Source organism: Melanaphis sacchari, unplaced genomic scaffold, assembly GCF_002803265.2.
Source record: "Melanaphis sacchari strain LSU unplaced genomic scaffold, SCAv2.0 Contig42_pilon_pilon, whole genome shotgun sequence".
NCBI lineage: Eukaryota > Metazoa > Arthropoda > Insecta > Hemiptera > Aphididae > Melanaphis > Melanaphis sacchari.
Genome location: NW_020271275.1, coordinates 2,145,692 through 2,166,905, shown reverse-complemented (window position 1 = coordinate 2,166,905; position 21,214 = coordinate 2,145,692). Strand labels below are relative to the sequence as shown.

The following is a 21,214-nucleotide window of genomic DNA, read 5'->3' as shown; positions in this document are numbered from 1 at the left end:
TATATTCGATAAAATACGTGCCAGTGGAGCGGATGAAATGTGCGCGTAGTGCGAGTTATAAACATTGAAAGTAGATTCGTTTTCAAAACGACCGCCTTATTTAGTGTCTGTGTGCGTTAATATTGTATATATATAAAGAGGTATACCGGAACAAACGCGAAATTCACCGTCGTCACTTTCTTTGTTCCGGATCGTATACCTATACGGAGCAACCAAAAAAAAAAATCGTCAGCGATCTAATTTTCACCATTGGTAATATTAACAATAATATAATCATGGTCGATCGAGTTATTAAAATATAGTGGGGGAGGCGATCTTTATCGATTGTTCGTAAACATTCGATACTACCTATATGTTATTGTGTAGTGTGTACCTACATGTACATAATAGCTGGTTAAGTACTATATAATAAAACGTCCGACAATAGTGTATGTATTATTAAAATATGTACGTTCATGCGTTTGCGGGGGAGACGTGTCTTTTGGGAAGCAGGTGAAAATGTGGGTCAAGGAAACGATGTGGCAACCGTGTGGCGGTTGCGGCGGCGCCTCAACCCACTTTCCCTTCCGGTGCCGTATCTGCCGGTCAATTATTCCCCCTCATGCCGTCGGCCTCACCACCACCACTACTCATCCCGGCGGTGCAGTGGGTGAGGGTCGCCACGATGCCGGGACCTAAGTGTCTGCGATTATATGATGTTGGCGACGTTGTCTATGTGACTATATGTATAGATTTATTATTTTTATCGAATCGAATTTGATTCTATATTTTATCAATCGCGAAATGTATTAAAGTTTAACTCATTACGCAGTCGATGCAATACACATTTAATATTATACATATATTGGTATACAAATGGATTTATACGAAAAACGCCGAAAACATTAAATTGGTCGCTCGAATGGCACAATAAAATATTAGCCGGTTTCAATAAAATTTCATCCACGTTTTATAATATAATTGTTGATCACTGCACCAGACATTTTTCACAATACCCTTCAACTGCATGTATCATATGATATACTACTCATATAATCATTATTCATGTACACGTTTGTAATACCTGCCTAACGCAAATGTTCTTTTGTCGCAGGTAATGAAAAGGACGAGAACATCGACTTCCTGGATCACCTCCGGATCGCTGGCAACGGTGGTGTAGGAAACCCAGGAGCGGCCGACCATCTGCCGCCCAGGCAACAGTTGTCGTTTGCCCTGCCCCACGGATTCCATCATGCCGGTGAATATTCGATAATCATAATTCATAATTTAATATTGTAACAACAATCATAATCCCAATAATAAAATATTTTTTAAGTGCATATTATGTATGTCACACGGAGTATAGATACTTATACGGTTTAATATAATAATATATTATCGTACATTGTTTTTTGAATGTGTTGCAAAAACCAAAGCTGATGCCCGTACAGCAGCATTAAATCTCAATTTATGCATAAATTATTACGTAGGGTCGTCTATCACAATGTAATTCACGATCTCAGCAGACGAAGTATTCGCATAATATTATACATATTATACTGCTTTATTACGATTTCGTTTCGTCAAAACGACGCACTGCTGTGTCGTCACGACGTCTCGTCGCTGTGACCTAAATCAGCCGGGCGAAGCGCGAGTACACCTGTAATAAAATAAATGCATATGTTTAAGCAATATAATATATTATATATCCCTTCAATTCTAACCAACGACTTTCTATTGTTTACACCGTGATAGCAGCGTTATTCTGACTCTCGCGCATAAAATTATATCTATTTATATATTCCACATATATCTACGGCTGCCGCGTCACGAGACCGGAAGAGCCGGTTCAAAGAAAGTCCGTTTTCACTTCGCGATTCGGAAGTTTCCGGTACGTATGCACATCGACGTGATCTTTCGCCATTGATTTTTTTCGGAGCATTAAACCCATAAGGACGACAACAATAATATATTAGGTATACCCATGTGAATAACTCATTCACATTATTTTAATAAATATTTTATTCACTTGGTTGATTGCCATTATAATTTCATTCGGACAGATAATTAATATTTTTATACGATTTACGCATGCATCAATATACAATGATATGATATAGCACTAATAATAATATATAATATGATCTTTGACCGTATTCTGCGAATTATATTGTATTATAATAATTTATCTCAAAATACAGCTCTATTGTCCTGCGGATGGCATATATTTTATCAAGAAAATTTCCATCGGTACTAAATCATGATTTGATAATATATAAATTTTTAATTCATAATAATATATTAAACGTATGTATGTCAAACGTCACGTTCAATACAGAGTATAACGCGTTAAATACAGCCAATTATGTACTCGAGGCCTTGAAACCCAAGACACCACGAATCGTATACATGATTTTCTCGCCAAATAGTTTCGTAAAAATTAAATTTCACTTTTACATCATGTATTTTTATTGAATGTTATGACGACGAGCGATGACTACGACACAAGTGTTTAACGCCGATTTCCTCGACCCCGTTAACCGTATACTAAAATGGTATTGAAAAATAGTTAATCGTTAAATTTAGTTCCCATCGGCGCACTCCCGGGAAAACAATATTATTACCCCCTGCCCATGACCACATCGGTAATATTCGTCGTATCGACGGAAACCGCCGAGTATGTATATATTAAATATTACTTCCATTATTCGCGGGGTCAATCAAAAATCGTCTTCTACGCACACACCCCTACTGCTTGTAACGGCGATTATCGTGTGCTTGCCTATAATAAAAAATTCTGACCACTGGTCATTCCTTGGGAATCGTCGGTTATATATTATTATTACAATATTATATGCGTACGTTAAATATTTTGCGTGGCGGTCAAACCCGTTCGACCGCCGGACGATGGTCAATATCGATGAGGGATATGACCAGCCCGTGATATCGTTTCTTCACTACCCCCACTGCCGTGGTCAACGGACCATGTTTTGGTACACGATGTGGACATCACCGGACACGACCGGTATAATAACATAGGTATACACCCCGGAAACCGGTTCGCCTCCCCCTGACCATTGTCCGGCCGCAGAGCACATAAAGTGCGACAAAGTTTGTGTATAAAATATGTGATTAAATTATAAATGTGTTTGTGATGTGTATATATTTACGACAGCGTACAGATCGCTCACACCTGGTCGATAAATAAAATAATGGTTCGTATTGATTCAATTGCGAAACGCGCTGCTATTTATAGTGGTGTTACAGTAAAAAAATTCCCGTATTACACTTATACATGTGAATAATCGAACAGGATATATAATTCCAAATGCGTGCAATTTATTTCAATCACGGCATTCCGAACGTTTATTATAAAACGATCATAATATTAAAACTGTTCAAACAGTATGCTACTACAATATTATAATTTTAATCAATATAGAATAAAGGAATATACAAAATAACAAATATAACTATTATTATATTTGTGTGTTTATTGGAAAACGCTAAATTATTATTAATTAAATGTATACTTTTTTTCGTAAATTTTTGTTTTCCATATATACAACCATAAAATATAAAAGCTTTTATACTGTTATTAAAGCACAATAAATTTGTAAAATACTTTTCCACAATTTCTGTATATGTATATACTAGTATATTGGTCAGTTTGATATTCGGTTACGACCTTTGGCATAACGGACATACGAAATAATAAATTACTACCGATTTATTTCCCGTCGTTCAGCCGTTGGTAAAAAAAAAAATCGGTTTTATAGGTATAGGTTTATGGGAAAGGTCATCGGTCTCCCCTTATACGTATATGTAGATGACCGATGGTCAGTCGGCGACGACTGACCATTGGAACCAACGCGAAAAACAGGTTCTTATTATAATCCCTTAGGTTTGATATATTCAACGACTTCAGAGAATCAGCTTTTTTGCTTTATCCTTCAAGGAGAATTGTTGTCGAGAAACATGTTAAACGGAAAAAAAAAACTATAAAATCGTGTCATTGTCATCGTAAAGACATAAAGTAAAACAATATACCCCCCGGAATTGGAAACCATATTATATACTGGCATATGTTATAACTTATAATCTTATAAAGTCAATAGATTGTCATGCAATCTGGGTCGACAAATATCATAACGTAGGACATAGACTCGCGAGAAAAAAAGAGCCTCTAAATTTGTCAATGTAAAATCCTTTAGTTATTTGCGATTCAGGTGGAAAAAAATTTCGAACTCAGCGATTACATTTATTATATGTGTATAAAAATAAACCACGTCATAGTAATATTATTGTACGTGTCACATTTCAAAACATGTCATTACATTCGGTTTTAAAAAAAGAATATGTTCAGTGTCTTGATAAACTCTTCGAGTGTAGGTATAAACGCGCATGGTTGATTTTATTTATGATATAAATACAAGAAACTGCAAACATTAAAACGTAAATATATAGCATATTTACGGTTGTGGGCGTATTGCCGGAACCGGATGTCCGTTGAAATTAAAGAACATTTATTACATTATATTATAATGATCTATACGTACCTGCAGTGTATAAATTTTTGAAAACGCTTTATGTATCTCGAGTTTTATGTATAATACGACTTATACAAAAACTAACAAACAAATTTGAATAGTTTTCACTTTTCAGTTTGAATGGTTTATTTAAAATTATATTAATGTAATACAGAGATTAGACTGTATTATAAATTAAGATATTCTAGAATTTATATATGGTTTTAATTTTTATACTTTGTTATCACATTATAAATTGTATTCAAACTTTAATAACCAGCAATCTATACAAAATCACGCTAAGCGATGTAAATAATTACAATAAAATTAATATAAACATAATTTAAAAATGATTATAATATTATAATGTACATTAATATGTTAATGTATCAATATGTTAAATCATATTTCGTTAGTTTTCAATGTCAAATTCAAATTTAAAACCACAAATCATATTAATATTCCATAATATTATGTAGTTTCACGGTTAGTGTTTTTATCGCTTAATAATATATTATAATGGATATCTATATTAAATATTTTTAAAGGTATAGTTAAAAGAAAAATTACGCGCAACGCGCAAGGATAATAATAACAATTGTTTAAGAACATATAACGATATAACGTGGTCGTCGGTCTGTCTTGTAAGTTGAAATCGTATTTATTATTATTATTGCAACTATTGCATAGCGATAAGAATCTGTCTACGTCCCAGAAACATAACTATACAATATCGTCGTTATTGCGGTCGTCGCGCATAACTGCCCATCGTGACGTAATACTCAGCAGGACGAACCGCGGGGGCTGTGCAAGCACATCCGCAAGTTTTTTTTTATTCGTTCTTCTTTAATTTATAGGTCATGTTTGTTTGCTAACTATTTATATAATTTTTTTTTTATGTTTATACCTCGTGTTTCCTGTTGGCAGTCGCGAAAAACTCAACGATAATAATAATAATAATAATAACCGCTCTTCGGTGTCAACCCTTGCGTATTGGATTTCCGTCGAAAACATCAGAATTATGGAAACATCTGTGTGTTTATGTGCATGCGTATTGTCCGCGAAGTTGTTTTCGTGATACGCGCGCGCCAAACCCTTTTATCGCAACCGTATATAAATACAAATAATAAAGCCGCAGCAGCAGGCGTCGATCCCATTGAAATTGCGCAAAGAACGACACGCGCCACCGGTTTCCACAAAAGTGTCAAAAACCCCACGCCGAACGATAAAACCCTTTTATACAACACTACTGTGTATTATATTATGAACGCAATAATTGCGTCGTCGAAATTACGGCCGGCTAACCCTTTGCGCGGAAAAAGGGTAGAAATGCCCCAAAAATCACACCGACCGCGTATTGTATAACGATGGCTGCGAGTGCAATGCGGGGATGATGAGGGACTACTGCAGGTGAACACTATGATGGTTGTCGTTATTCAGCTGTATATATAAAATGCACCCGATTGCACAACAACCCGTGCAGATGAGGATATGCTCGCACGACAACAACAATGAGAAGAACCTACGGCACCCTTTTTGGGTTGAAATTCCGCGTTTTCAGCACAAAAAAAAATAAAATAATAATAATAATATTATATTATATAATATCTTTGACGCGGCAAAAAAAAATTAATCGGAAAAGAGGAAAAAAAGAGTTGTACGCACATTATACAGCAGCAGCAGCTGCTCCGCAGGGTACATTTCCCTTATGGCCCTTTAAATAGGTATACCCTACGTATATTCGATATTATATATTATTGTTATTATTATAATCCAAGGATTACGCCAATTCGCGCGGTCCGCCAATGAGTTATTATCGTTTCCTGGGGACGCGGACGATTGTATTTTATATATTATATCATTTTTTTTTTTCACTTTTTGGAATGCTCTCCGCCGTTGCAGAGTAAAATTGAAAGACTCGTGTAAAACCGATGAAAAAAAAACCGGCGCGATGTAGAGAAACTCCCAAGGTCTCGGCGCGGGGTCAGTGAATTTATACGCTCGCCGAACCGGTTTCGCCGTCGTCGTCAGACTCTCCTGGAACGGCGAAGACCTGCGCGGGCCAGAAGAAGAGGCGTCGTACCTATAGGAAGTGTATACGATATGATGATGATGGTGGTGGCGATGGTAGTGGTGGCGGCGATCGTCGTTGTCGTCATAGTCATAGTCGTTATCCGGCTGCTTCTTCCTGCTTTTGTTTGTAACGGTCGCGGCGGCCGCCGCCGTTTCCTATACAATGTAAAACGCTTGCGCATAATAATTATTATACTTAACATATCAACAATATCGTCACGGTTCGCACCACCGCAGTAAGACTGATAAATAGCCTCTCCTCGGACGTATCACGAAATAACAATATTATACAGTATAATAATAATGATATACGGTGTACGCGGATATAGAAAGGAATACAAAATACAGAAGGGATGCGCGTATATTATTATCATTGTCCGTCATCGGCCGTCGTCCGGGGGACCGACTCGCGGACACGATGACTAATGGCGATGACCACCGCGTGTGATCTACACCTGTACGGCGGACGTGACATTTGCATGAGACCCGGTCAGTCCGAGGTCTGGCTAGTCGACGCCCGTCAATCTGCCGCAGTGATTAATGGATCTCTATTTCGCGCGTTTAATCGGCCGAAACCCGTTTTCGTATCGTCCATACCTTTTTCTCTCTATAGACTATAAGTAATATATCTTTTACACCCAACGGTCATAACCGACGCGCGTATAATGATGATACCTAATATATTATACGTATACGCATTATGCTGTTGTATAGGTATAATGCATGGGGACTTTCCGTCGCAGTTCCGACTCTTTACTATTTTCTCAGCCAAACGTTTCTTTTCTGAATGCCTTTCTCATCACACGATACGCATGAACACATTTGCGTCACAGCAAAAACAATAACAACATGTAGGATGATTCACTAAATATGTTCACCTTTTTTTTTCATTTTTGTTATTGCAGTTATTCAATATCTGATTTTTTTGAATATTTAAATATATTTAATGACTAAACTTAAAAATTCTTGAAATTTGTTGTGCTGCTTAAGCTGTATCCTGAAACTTCTGTTTTTCAAGTCAGAACTCCCTACCCTCCTTAACTCTTTAAATTATTTAACTAATATTTTTTCTATAAATATGGTCTTATAGGTATATTTAAATATTTTAAAAATCTGAATTTGAATAATTCATTTTTAAAAGAAAAAAATTGAGTTAAGCATGTTTAGTAAATTACTCTGTATATAATATATAAAATATGATAATACGCGAATAATAATTATTTTATTTATACTTTATGACTCCGCGCGGCCATTGACTCGTTTAAATGTTGCAACATCGTCGAAAAATTAAAATTGTTCAATATTTACGCGTAAACTAGACGTATCGTTTATACTATACTTATTTTATTTAATGAGCCAATAATCCGATTGTTTACAAAAAACCTCGTGTTCTATCTCTGCCGACGGAAAATATAAAAAAATAAATAATAATAATAAAACATCGTCGGAAATTAGCAGTGAACCAGATATCGCGATCATATATAGTCATGTATATTCGCAAAGTGTGTTTATTAAACAGCTGCTGTCGTGTTTAATGTACGGAAAATTCTCTAACGCGTTTCGTAACGCCAAGTTTTACGACACTCGGTTTTACGCATAAACCGACGTCGATCGGCACGATACTGACCAGTGCCGCTAACAGGCGAACAAAACAACCGACTGTAATATAATACTTAAAACTACCCATACCGCACCCGCAACAATGATAAATATAATTTAAAATATTATATCTAATACCTATAACGATATGTATTAGGTATGCATTGTATATACATATATATGCTCAGTGCGCACGACACGCGCCAAATATTGTATATTAGGTTATAAGTGTTATAACAATAAATTACGTTACGTGTCGGTATTATTCGCACACGCGTTGATTAAATATTATCACGCCGCGTATTGACAGCAAATCGTGGATTTAATCTTCTGGTCGACGAAAACCCCGGAAACTCGACGTCATCGACATGTAAAATAAAATGATAAAGTACTCGAAAATCTGCAACGAGCTACCGCAACGCGACGATTGCATTTTTTTCCCGTAAACAATATATATTTTTGTGACATATTAAAACTAAAGTAAAAATTGTCCGATATAACATAAAATTACGACGCGAATCTAATAGTTAAAACAGGTTATAATATGGGTATAAAGTTTTGTATTACAGTTCACCTCCTACACGTTTCGTCCCGTTCTAACTCAACTTGACCGCGACCACTTAAAATAATTGTCGCTTATATTATCATTATTTTATGTAAAGTATTCACAATCGAGGTACATATTTTAATACACAGAGATGGGCAAGTTAATGAAAATAATTAATTCATGTTAAGTCAAGTGAAAACAAATAATACATTTAACGCGTCAAGCTTAAAGTTAATATGAAAAAAAAATATATCAAATTTATCTCAGTTTACAAAAAGGCTTATCTTCTTTTTTAATTAATACACCTGAATCATAAAGAATATACGTATTGTGTCTATTTGTATAAAATATTATTATATCAAAAAACGTAACAAAAAATATAGTATTATACCTTTTATTTAAGTATTAGATTATTTTTATTTAAAACCGTGTACATTACATTTAAATGTATATAAAACCAACAATTTATTTCAAAAACATTTTTAATTTTTACTTGATGGATTATTTTTAAATCAACCGTAAGAATCTTAGTGATTTCAACAGTTAAGTTATTAAGTTAATTAATAATTTATTAACTTGTTACAAAAATGTATGTTTGTCCCCCTTTGTATATTATATATAATACTATGTATACCTATATACTTAGGCTCGCGTATACATATGATTACTTATATTATTATACTACACTATATAAATAATATACTGTGTACGATATTATATTGTATTGTATAAAACCCGTGTGCATCTCGTATGAATAATGCGCTGTGTATATTATTTTATATTTTTATGATGTATAAATTAACGTGTTTGCTCGTTTCGTTTCAGGCTCTCTGCCTCCCAGCCCCGCGGACTCCGGAGTGTCCGACGTGGACAGCAGCAGCAGTGGACACACGTCCACCGACACCGAGCTCAGGGCTCGGCTCCAACCGCACCAGTATCACCACCAAGGTCAGATTATGTTCGCATTAATAACCGACTATGTTGTATTATAATAATGAGTTTTTCCTCTTATAATCTTTTTCCTCGTCATCCGCATTTATTGCGAGACTATCAAAATAACGTCCATAAAATATAATATTTTATATTATTGCAATATTGCACTAACTTAAACCATCCAATCATGAACCAATGTCCTCAATCATATTCAACTCTGAACATTTTCCTCTCAGTACCCGCCTTAGTTGTTCCTTTTATATAAGCTTATAATTCGTTATATTATGCTAAAGATATGAGATTAATGTTTTTGGGTCTTTGGTTTTGTTTCATTGTTTTCTGTACGCTTTATCAGTCTCTTCTTGTGGTCGCCGTACTAGTCCAGACCCACCGAGTATCGCACAATGTCATCAGCAGCAGCAACAACAACAACAACAACAGCAACAGCAACAACAGCAACAGCAACAGCAACAACAGGACTTATTCTCCAGGATATACGGAGTGAACGCTCCACCACCGGGTGCTTACCATCATCCCGGTCCCGCGCCTCCATCGCCCAAACATCCACTTTTCATGCGAAATAATCGTGAGTGCTATCAATATTTTCATAATTATATTTCACAGGTACAATATTATTGTTCTAGTTTTTTTCATTTTTCATAAAAATATCACACAAAAAATTAAAACCGTTCACAGATAAAATGATGACTTAATACGCGTATAATATAATCGAATGCAGAAATCGGATTAACTTATATTTGCTATGTGAGAAACGCATAAAATATGTTCCTCGAAGTTAATAAAAAACAAAGATTACGCAAAATGACTCATTCCGAAATATGTTTTTACCATTTCGTTCGACGATCTATACTCTTTCTCTCTCTCGTCGTTCGTATTATTATACTCTTTCGTGAACGTTGCAGAAAAATAATGACAAGTTTGTATGCTTGCTGAAGGAGAAGGTGGAAGAGAACATTGTAAATTTATTGATCGTGCGGCTGGTCAGTAATAGCCGTTTTGGCGCAAGTCGACCGCTCTCAGTGTGGGTTGTGAATGTGTGTGTATGAGTTGGAACAATATAATACATATGTATAAAAAAAAATCTTTGCGATGAAAACGAGTTTATACTCGGCAGTGTTGCCAATGCGGTCGCGGTGGCGCGACCTGAGGACGATTGGTGGTTTTTTATTTCGTTTTCTATAGCGATTTGCGGAAAGGGAGAACCGGCGCTGAAAGGTGGTCACGTGACCACCTCGACTCGAATGCATGTGAGCTTGTGTGACGCGCAGGAGAGAGAGATATATATACACACGGACGGACGAACGCCGGAATAAGCACAGAGGTGGAGTGGATATATAAAGGACCAAGAGTGAGAGAGCATTATAATATATATATATTATATCATAAAACCTAATGATATGCAGATGTGAGCGAGACAGATTCACGGACATGTAAGAGGAGAGGAAAAAGACCGAAAGAGAGAGATAGAGCAATGACATACTAACACTTCAAGGTTAACTCTCACTCGCGCGTACACTATAATAATAGCAATACAATAATACCCGATACATACACTATCATACTTGGAGATGGATATCACATACACTATACAGCTAAATATATAAAATGATCCATCGTTTACGATTTTCGTAAATCGCGAAATGCTCAATATGCTATTGCCTTGCGTGACCTTTCGTCGTAATCGTCGTATTGATAACGCACGTCTATTATTTTTTTAATATAATATGTTTATAGTAGTATAAATGTATAATAATATTATATTTTCGTTTCCGCTGCCTTATCTCCTGCGATGCCATGATGTATATCATTCACATAAAACCGTATTGTAGGTAGGTACGCACGGACGTGTTTGTCGAAATAATGTGATTAATAAATCATTATACGCATTAATATCGCGACGTGCGCGTTCTTGTTTCGAGATAACAAGAAGCGCCGCGTGCAATTATATAATAATATTGTTGTGTTATCGCATTCAGGAAGTGTACAACACGTAAACACACAAACACAGCACGAATGCACGATGATAATATTAATAATAATATAATCACCGCCACCATAAAGGTTGTAGACGTAGGCGAGTAGCTTATAATTTTTTTTTTCATCTTATTATTATTCGTCGTCGAGCACAATAGGAGCGGCGTCAGAGGTGGCGTCGGTGGTGAAGTAGGTACTCAGATATAGAGACACACATCGTGTGCGTATTAATTATTATTATGATGAAATGAAATAAAAAAATTTATTAATTCTAGATATAATAAACACATAGAACGCATGCACTTGCGTGTTACTTATTATACTTTGTCTACTCATGGCAACGCGTTAATTTGGCTTGAGTAGGAATTTTTGACAAAATAATAATAATTTAAGTATGACGATCATATAATGTAGTTATTCAAAAAACGCGCGAGCTAGTGTTCGCTTCGCCCCTCCCGTCACTGTTGCGTAACGCTTCGCTGCCAGTACCGCCACCACTCGTCGCGAACCTATCGGTCACGTGGTCGCCGCCACCGCCGCCGCGCCGTCGTCGACCTTCGACGATGCTTCACGGGAGTCGTCTCACATGCGCAAATTCCGTTTCATTCGATGGCGATTTATATTTTTGTACACGAAACTACTTCCGCGTTCGTCGCCAGTGTTCTCTGGTTTTTTTTTTTTATTCCTTCACATAATAACACTATAGGTACTTATATAAAATAATAATATCATATACCCGCGCGCTGCTTCTCCACATTGTGATATCCATTATTTTTATACCTACACCCGTGACGACCAAATGATACCCATGCAATACAATGTTATTACATCGACAATTATTGTTCAAGTACGACTTTGTTGTGACGATTAGGCGCCGTTGAAACCAGGAAGTATAATATAATATTTTCATAATATTACTCTGATTTGACGGATTGTTTGTCGAAAACGTTTAACTAACGCCTTCGAGATCGACTACACCTACGCCGACGACATTTTTATTTTTAGCAAAATAACTATACGATTTTTCTCCATCGCGAAGATATGTATTAATTCAATATAATCGATTTTAGTAGAAACCAAAGATTCTTGTAATGGTACACTGTAGTATAATTATTTTATAATTATAATTACAACTTAAAATGTTGTGATTATACAGGCACCAATATTATAATTAAATATTAAATTGATTTATTTTATTGAATTAAATTAAAAATAAGTATAAATACTAATATTTACAATACGATATTTCTTTTTGATTTTATTCTTTAAGCGTATTGTCTGTGTCAAAATAATAAGGCAATAAAATACAAAACTTAGACAACTTATAAAATTGTAATCCCGTATTACTATTAATTATTACTGTCTATTGTAGATGGGTAGTGACTAATGAGTAAGACAAAGAATAATAAAATATTAAAACTTATTTTATACATTTGAAGTAATTACTACTATTTAGCAATTTTTTAATGGTTTTGGGATTATTATTTTTCTTTTCTAATTAAATAGATTTATAATATCGTTAATTATTAGAATACAACTTTACGCGACTTTTCGCTAGAGACATAAAAGACGAACAGTGTCCGTAAATCGCCGCGCGATAGGCCCCGGCACAGTTGCGACAACCATCCTATTCCCGCGGAATGCAAATAACGGCGTCGGGGGCCAGGCTCACACTTATGTCTGAAAATAGCACTCGTGAGCCGCAGGCGGATGTATTTAGCGACGGCAGCTGCTGCAACTATACATTATATATGTGTGAGGCGGACGCGAAACGCGGAAATCGCGGACGCCACGCACGCGCAAGTCGATCGGTTTTCATTCCCGGAAAGACGATACAAACGGTATAATATAATACAGAGCTGTAGGTATATACAATAGACTGATTTTGAATATTTACAAATTTATGTTAATAAGAAATATTGTAAAAATGAATACGGCATGTTACAGAATACTCTTACATAATATGGAAGATTGGCGGGATTTAATTGTATTTTAGGCGGAAAGGGATTACCTGCACAAAGTGATAGTATAAGAAAATTATTGTTTAAATGTTAGTGTAAGCTTTAAATTGTTTTGAGAGTAGCCTAAAGAGAGCTAAAAAAGGCACTCCACTATCATCGCCTATGCTTTCAATATCACACGAACAATATATCGAAAATGTATTCAAATTCCTGTTAAAACTAGGTATATTGTAGAGTAGCAAAAATAAAATAAAAACAAAATAATAATTGGTAAAATCGATTTGAACTTAACAGTCATCGTATCTAGATTCATCCTATGACTTTTATCTATAGGTACGTCTGAGACGAAAATAAAATCAGGAAAAACTCCACACTTGATATTTAATTTAAAAATGTAAACGACCAAATTCGGTTTTTCTATCATTCTTCTTGTAATCTGTTTAATAATCGTATCATCAATTTAATCGTAGACAAGTAACTATAATTTTAACAACCATTCCACATTTCCTTGTTCACGTAACATGCGCTTAGGTTTTTCGCGATATTAAGTATAATATTAGTGACATGTACGAAAACACTGCAGTGTAGCGTGCATACACACACACACATACCTACGATCGTATGGAACGTGACGTATACACACGACGAATGTATGTGTTTAAGAGAGAGAGATTAAAATTGAGAGAAGGATAGATAGACCAAGTTCAAGGTGAACGAAAAAAATACATTTATATATATGGGTACCACCGTCTGGGTTTCGACACCGGTTCGTCCACCGCTACAACATTCGGTGGGGGTTATCGCGGGGAAGAGTCATAGCCACGTATCTATAAACTTATACGATCTGCCGTTTTAATCATCCGTGAAACATTATTAAATTATTATTCACGACGTGAACACAATGTATGTCGTAACAGGTACTAACAATTACAATTAAAAACTTTTTCGTGTACCTAAGCACAGTTGTTCGTATAGGTGTCTAAAACTGGTCCGCGAGTAAGCCTCTCTAGTCCGGACGGACTGTGGAATGATATTCGAGAGAAAAAATGAAAACACCGACTGGACGAAACGGAAATCCGTTTATGGAACGGTGGTGGTACAACAATAATATTTTAATACACCCGGACGTGTATAATGTACACCTATATATTATAATAGGAAATAGAAGACGTTTATTATAATACTAATCATATAATAATATTTTAATCTTCTTTTGAATAAGAAATTGCATCGTCGTCGTCGGTCGTTCCCACAACGGTTTCCTGCTCTCTATAGACCGCGTGCGTGGCTCATGAATCATGATATATATTATATATATTAAATAATGAGATTGCGAAATGCTTCGTTTATATTTTGTACGTCATAACGAATTGTATAGCATAGCACATAAGCCTGAAACGTGTGTCCAGAACTACTCATTTTACTCATAGTAAATACCGTGATGCGAGCCCTTCGGATTTCAATAACTTTCAAAATTGTCACTTTTCTTGGGTTCTATCGATCGAAAAATCGAAATGCTCCTGATAAAGTTCTATTGGCGAACTGCTATAAAATGACTACTATTCGAGTATTATATTATAGCCAACGCGTAGTTTACGTTATACGCGTCTTGTATTTAGAGTCCGTCGTCTGTCCGTCTCCTTTTAAGGACGTCTCGTGCGCAAAACCGGGAAAAGTATTTACGTGCTACGTCATTACATATATTATACGACGCGGTCTGTTTAAAATAATAACGAGTAATGAAGTAACTATACTTATATCGTGTACACGATGACCGTACTTGTTTTTTTTTGTGCGGAAACGCGTTCGGAATGTTTAGAAATTGGTATCGGTAGGTAGGTATAACGTGTGTAAGCGAGCGAAATATTATTAATACACGTTTGTAATACAATAAAAATAATAATAGCATGCAATCGAACAGTTGGAATATTACATCTGATAGGCGAATAGTGAATTCTGTATATAAGTATACCTATATAGATACTATATTTATGCAAATTGTTTGAACGCTTCCGCCGCCCGTAGTGTTATATAAAAGTAATAATATCAAGGTCGATATCACTGTATAATATTTTAATATAATAATTATTTCAAAAAAATCGAAAATGTAGGTTTTTTTTGTTTTTATTCCATTTCTCGTTAATTTTTTCTAGTCCATCCTATATCCACTACCAGACCAACTTTTCGTCTGCGACCATGCAGCGCAACGCTCGCGCTTTTTTTCACGTACGCCCTTGAAACGACCGCTACATATTATACGTATGGTCTCGTCTATACAATATTACGTTGTAAATAATCAATATAAACTAATTTACATTCAAAAAACAATAATATTGTATCAAAATAACGTGTACCCGCTAAAATTATATTATCACTATTATTATTATTTTTACCAAAGTCTTTCGTTTCTTGTCGTACGCAGATCCTTATGGAGGCGGCGTCGCTGGCTATCATCCATCGGCAATCGGTGGCTACGGTTCGGCGGTTAGCCCTACATCCGGCGGTCACTTCACCATGCCACCGTGCCCACCCACGGCCGCGCTTCCGGGCGCTGGCACCGTGGTCGGTCGCGGGTCTGTCATCCAGGCGGCCGCGGCCAACTGTTACCAGCCCAACGGCGCCGGAGCGGCTAATCTCAATGACCTGTACTACATGGACTTTGGCGCACCCACCGCGGCCGCGGCCATGTACCACCAAAAGGCAGTCGGGAACAAGAGCAGCAGTAACAAGAAGCCCAAGAAATACGGCAGTGTCGGCCGACCGTCCGCGGCCGGTTCACCGGGAGTCATCCAACAGCAGTCTTGTCCGGCCACGGGACCCAAGCGGAAAAGCCGAGAAGGTAAACAATTATTTCGTAACGATCGAACCACGCACAATAATTTTTGCCCATGTGCAAAAAAAAAATCGTATTTATTAGACGATTAGTGTGATAGTTATATCGTTATATACATATCAAAATGTTATATTGACGGAACGCGGTTTTTCGTATACAGGTTCCACGACATACCTGTGGGAGTTTTTGTTGAAACTGTTGCAAAACTCCGACTACTGCCCGAGGTTCATCAAGTGGTTGAATCGAGAAAAGGGTGTTTTCAAGTTGGTCGACTCCAAGGCGGTGTCTAAACTTTGGGGAGAGCACAAGAATAAACCCGACATGAATTACGAGACGATGGGACGTGCTCTCAGGTACGAATTATTAATCTCTTTATATATTATTCTCATACGTATAGTTTGTGATGTCATATATATATATATATAGCATACGACTAAAACGGTTTTAATGCAATAATGATAGAAGTAATATTTAATAATAGTATAGAGAACGGACGATTATATATTTTAACTGGTTAAGCTCTCAAGACGTTTAATCCGTCAACGAATAAGTGTGTGACATATTTTTAATTTTGCGATACAGTTTCTGTAGTGATAAACAATATTTATTTTTTTGGGTTGGTTATAGTCGACTATAGGTTGGCATAGAACAGATGCCGATATTTTTCATATGTATAAGAATATCTTACTGCATAAAAACATCTTAATCTCACCATTTTAAGTGCATAGAAATCCGGTCTCTAAAGTCTAAATTAACAAGTAATAATCATTTACGCTGCATCATACTTTATGTTATATTCATTGTTGCATGCTGGCGGTATTCTATTAGAATATTCGTTGAATATATCATATTATATTTATCGGTACTGCCGCACGTGCACGCCGTGCAACGTTCGTATAAATCAGTAATGATCGGTGTGTAATAAATAATAACATTATAAAACATTTAAACATATAGCTGCATATGTATACCGGCTTTTTACCTACGTATTAATATCGATAAATCGATTAATTCGCTTTCGACGACCACCAGACGTTGTTTGTAAACACCGTAGCGTTTATATTTCTACAAATTACAATAGTCTACCGCTACGTTACAACAGATAACATAATGTCGTAATATTATAACTAAGTTACTTATTAATTTATGCAGCAGCTAACGAAAATGCGTATAATGTAATATTGTACGTTATATATTATTATAATAATATGTTCGATACGAATTGATTTATTTTTTTTATCAAAGTATACATTATTCTGTTATTGGTTCGTTTTTTAATTAATTTTTTTATTTTAATTAACTACGTTTACGTTAGGCTAGTTAAATGGAATTGCACCAATCGTACATAGAATATAATAATAGTAAATTATATTATGCAGATATGTAGATTCCAAAGTCTTTGCATTTCCGGATACTTAAAATATACGCATAGGGACTGCACGTATATCCCGAACATCACCGAATGTCGTATAATTTTTTGACTACAACGTTCGTTGTATACGCGTGTCCTTGTACTTATAAATAATTTAAATTATCGCTTACCGGTTTAGATGTTTTTCAATTAAACAAAATAAATAATAAACAAACAAACTGCGTTAATGATATGCTCGTTTCGTATTCGAACACGACCATTGATCGAACTTTGAACTCACGTTGTCTTATGTATGTATTTTAAAAAAAAAACGTTCTTTAAAGCATTTAACGCCAAATTAAGTTTAAAATTGTACCAATACTCAAAAGTATATTACACTCATGTATATAAAACTATTTAGATGACTGCATAACTGAATTAATGCTGTTTTTAAGTTATAATATATAATGTAATGTGATCATATCAATAACCGTTCGTTCGTTTATTTGTTCACAGGTATTACTACCAGAGAGGAATTCTGGCCAAAGTAGACGGCCAGAGACTGGTGTACCAGTTTGTCGACGTCCCCAAAGACATCGTCGAAATTGATTGTTCCGGCGCATGAGGATTATGTAAACCCGAAAACAACCAAAGACCTCGTAATGATAATATATAATATACAAATATATTGTCATCTTCATCATTACAATTGCTATATTATAATTTATTCTTTCCGCCTCGGATGCAAAATCGTCGTCGCTAGTCCGTCGTCATATTATTATTATTATTATTTTTATTATTATTAATATTATTATCATTACCGTAAGTAGGTAAAATTTAACCTGCATCCGGTGTGTATAACATGTATATAAGATGAATGTATGTGCGTGCGTGTGTAATTTATATAATATTATTAGTATATAGAATTCTGCACTATTCGAGTTTAGGCTCGTCCGCCGTGTAAATATCGCGCAAAAACTTGTGTTTCTTTTTTTTTTCGTATTATATTTTTTTTCACGTGAACGTGTGCTGCTGCCATCGCTGCTGCTACCGTTTAAACAATGTAATATTATAATAATATATTTTAATGTACTCCCTGCTGGTTGTTGTAGCTGATGCTACTGCAACCGTCGTCTGTGTGCATGTGTATATGTGTGTGTGTGTAAAGACTGACAATAATTAACCGAGAAGATATTATGATATAATATACAAATATATATATTATATTTAATAACATTTAAAAAAAAAATTTAAAAAAAAAAACAGAAATATATATCATATAAATTAATTATTGTTAGTTTGACCGATCTCTACGTTTTTAGTATATATAATATATATTTAAAACAAATCTCGAAACGTGTACAAAATTTTAATTATTATTATTATTATTATTTTAATTAGGAAAATGAATTCGATTCGGAACAAATAAAAAACAAAAAAAATAAAAGATGAAAACTTAATTATTATATGCACACGGCGCATATACGTGTGTGTATAGTTTTATTTTTACCATTTATCTTAAATATAATTATTACGATTGTAATTTTATATATATATATATTATTTTTGTTCCGAGAACGTGTTTTTTCTCAACTTAAGTCAACGAAACCCCTTAATACTGTACATAACCATAATTTATAAGAATAGATTTAAGGTCATAATATATTATATTGTTGGTGTAAGTTTTTAATTATTCTTGTGCATATTTATATAATGTATATATATATATATACACAACATATTATATTATGTAGGTACTAATGTTATGTGTAATAATATTTCTGTGTAAAATTTTTTTCGAACTATTTTTGTATGCTTTTTTAAGTTAAAATTATTATTATTTTTTCTTTTATTTATTTTGTTGTTTTTGTATGTAATTTTAAGGATTTAATGTGTTTGTAAATCATTAATGTGAACAAAACCGTTGGCACCGGACGTCGTTTATGTATCGAATATCTTACCATCGCGTCGCCTCAAACGAAACTAAACGAATAACAAACAGACTTTTAATATAATCCGTACTTAAATACATTTAATAATAATGCGATAATATATTATGTATATTTATATATTTTTACTTTAATAACGCTCGCGAAACTACTCGAAAAAGCTCAAAAAATAGACACGACTTTATTATAAACATTTTTACTACTATACACGGTTTATTTAGTGGTAATTACAACGAAACTGTTTACCATTATAATTGTTACGTCCTTTAAACAAATTAATAAATAATAATAGTAATGACTTTATATAATTTAAATATTTCAATATTATTTGTATGAAAAACAATTTTTTTTTTTAAATGAAAAAAATGAGAAAAATGAATTTAATCAACAAAAACGTATCTAAATAATGTCGACGCGCACGACGCGAGGAAAACATGCGATATATTCTTAATTAATTTTTATCACTCGTCTCGTCAATTTTTCGTAATACACGCGTTTTTGAAAAACCTTAAATTATACCATATTGTAATATTATACTATTTACTTAATAATATACAGCACCGATATTATACGATAGCGAATTATTATTACTATTATTATATATTTTGCGAATAACAATAATCGTATTGTTGATATTATTTTTATTACTATTATATAAATAATTATACCGTCGTCGGTTTGCTCGTACCTATATTATATTTCCGATGTTGCTCAAGTAAATACGAAATCTACGAAAACGAAATTTTTTCTCTGCCTCTTTCTCTCTAACTTTGTCATGTTCTGTTTTTATATCTCTCGTTGTTTTCTGTATACTATACAATATTAAATTATTATATACTCGCCATTTATCTTTAAACGTCGTATTGTTAGCAGATGTAAATTTTTATTTTCGGTCAGCTGATTGCAATGTGCTGCAGTTCATTATATTTTATGCTGTATCTTTTTAGAACTTAACACGCATACGTTTGTCGTGATGTTTGATGTGTCGGGTTGAAGGGTGAAATATTTGTCGGATGATTGTACACGATGAATATCTTATATTATTACGTATTATATGCAGTATAAAAACCAAACAAAACGACCAATTAAATCTTGATCCAAAAACAGCAAAACCTTTATTGTAATACATCGATATGTGATGATTATAATATATCTTAAATTATTATTATTATTATTATATATATAAATATATATAATACTGGTGACGAATTCGTAGGAAGGTTTTTTTATGTTTTTTTTTTTTTTTGTTTTCTCCTTTTATTTGTCTTTAAATTTTACGTTCCGTTAGAGACTGTGAACCGGCATGTGATTGAATTAACGAGAAATCGAAAGGAATTTATTATATATACATAGGTATATATATATATATATATATATAGATAGATAAGATGTGATTTATTATAAAAAACTAATCGAATAAATGTTTTTTTTTTTAAAACAAATTTTCTATGAAATTGTTATAATA

At 34.4% G+C, this 21,214-nt stretch overlaps 1 protein-coding gene across 2 annotated transcripts in view; it reads left to right on the top strand.

Moving 5' to 3' along the window:
- Nucleotides 1-19,063, top strand: part of LOC112597635 (ecdysone-induced protein 74EF) — a 114,785-nt gene extending 95,722 nt beyond the window's left edge. For both annotated transcript variants that reach the window (XM_025343763.1, XM_025343764.1), the window contains exons 7-12: nucleotides 1,094-1,237; nucleotides 9,553-9,675; nucleotides 10,016-10,246; nucleotides 16,039-16,455; nucleotides 16,610-16,802; nucleotides 18,317-19,063. In XM_025343763.1, coding sequence (XP_025199548.1) covers nucleotides 1,094-1,237; nucleotides 9,553-9,675; nucleotides 10,016-10,246; nucleotides 16,039-16,455; nucleotides 16,610-16,802; nucleotides 18,317-18,425 — 1,217 coding nt within the window. In that variant the 3' untranslated portion in view covers nucleotides 18,426-19,063. The remainder of the gene's footprint in view (nucleotides 1-1,093; nucleotides 1,238-9,552; nucleotides 9,676-10,015; nucleotides 10,247-16,038; nucleotides 16,456-16,609; nucleotides 16,803-18,316) is intronic.
- Nucleotides 19,064-21,214: the final 2,151 nt, after the last annotated feature.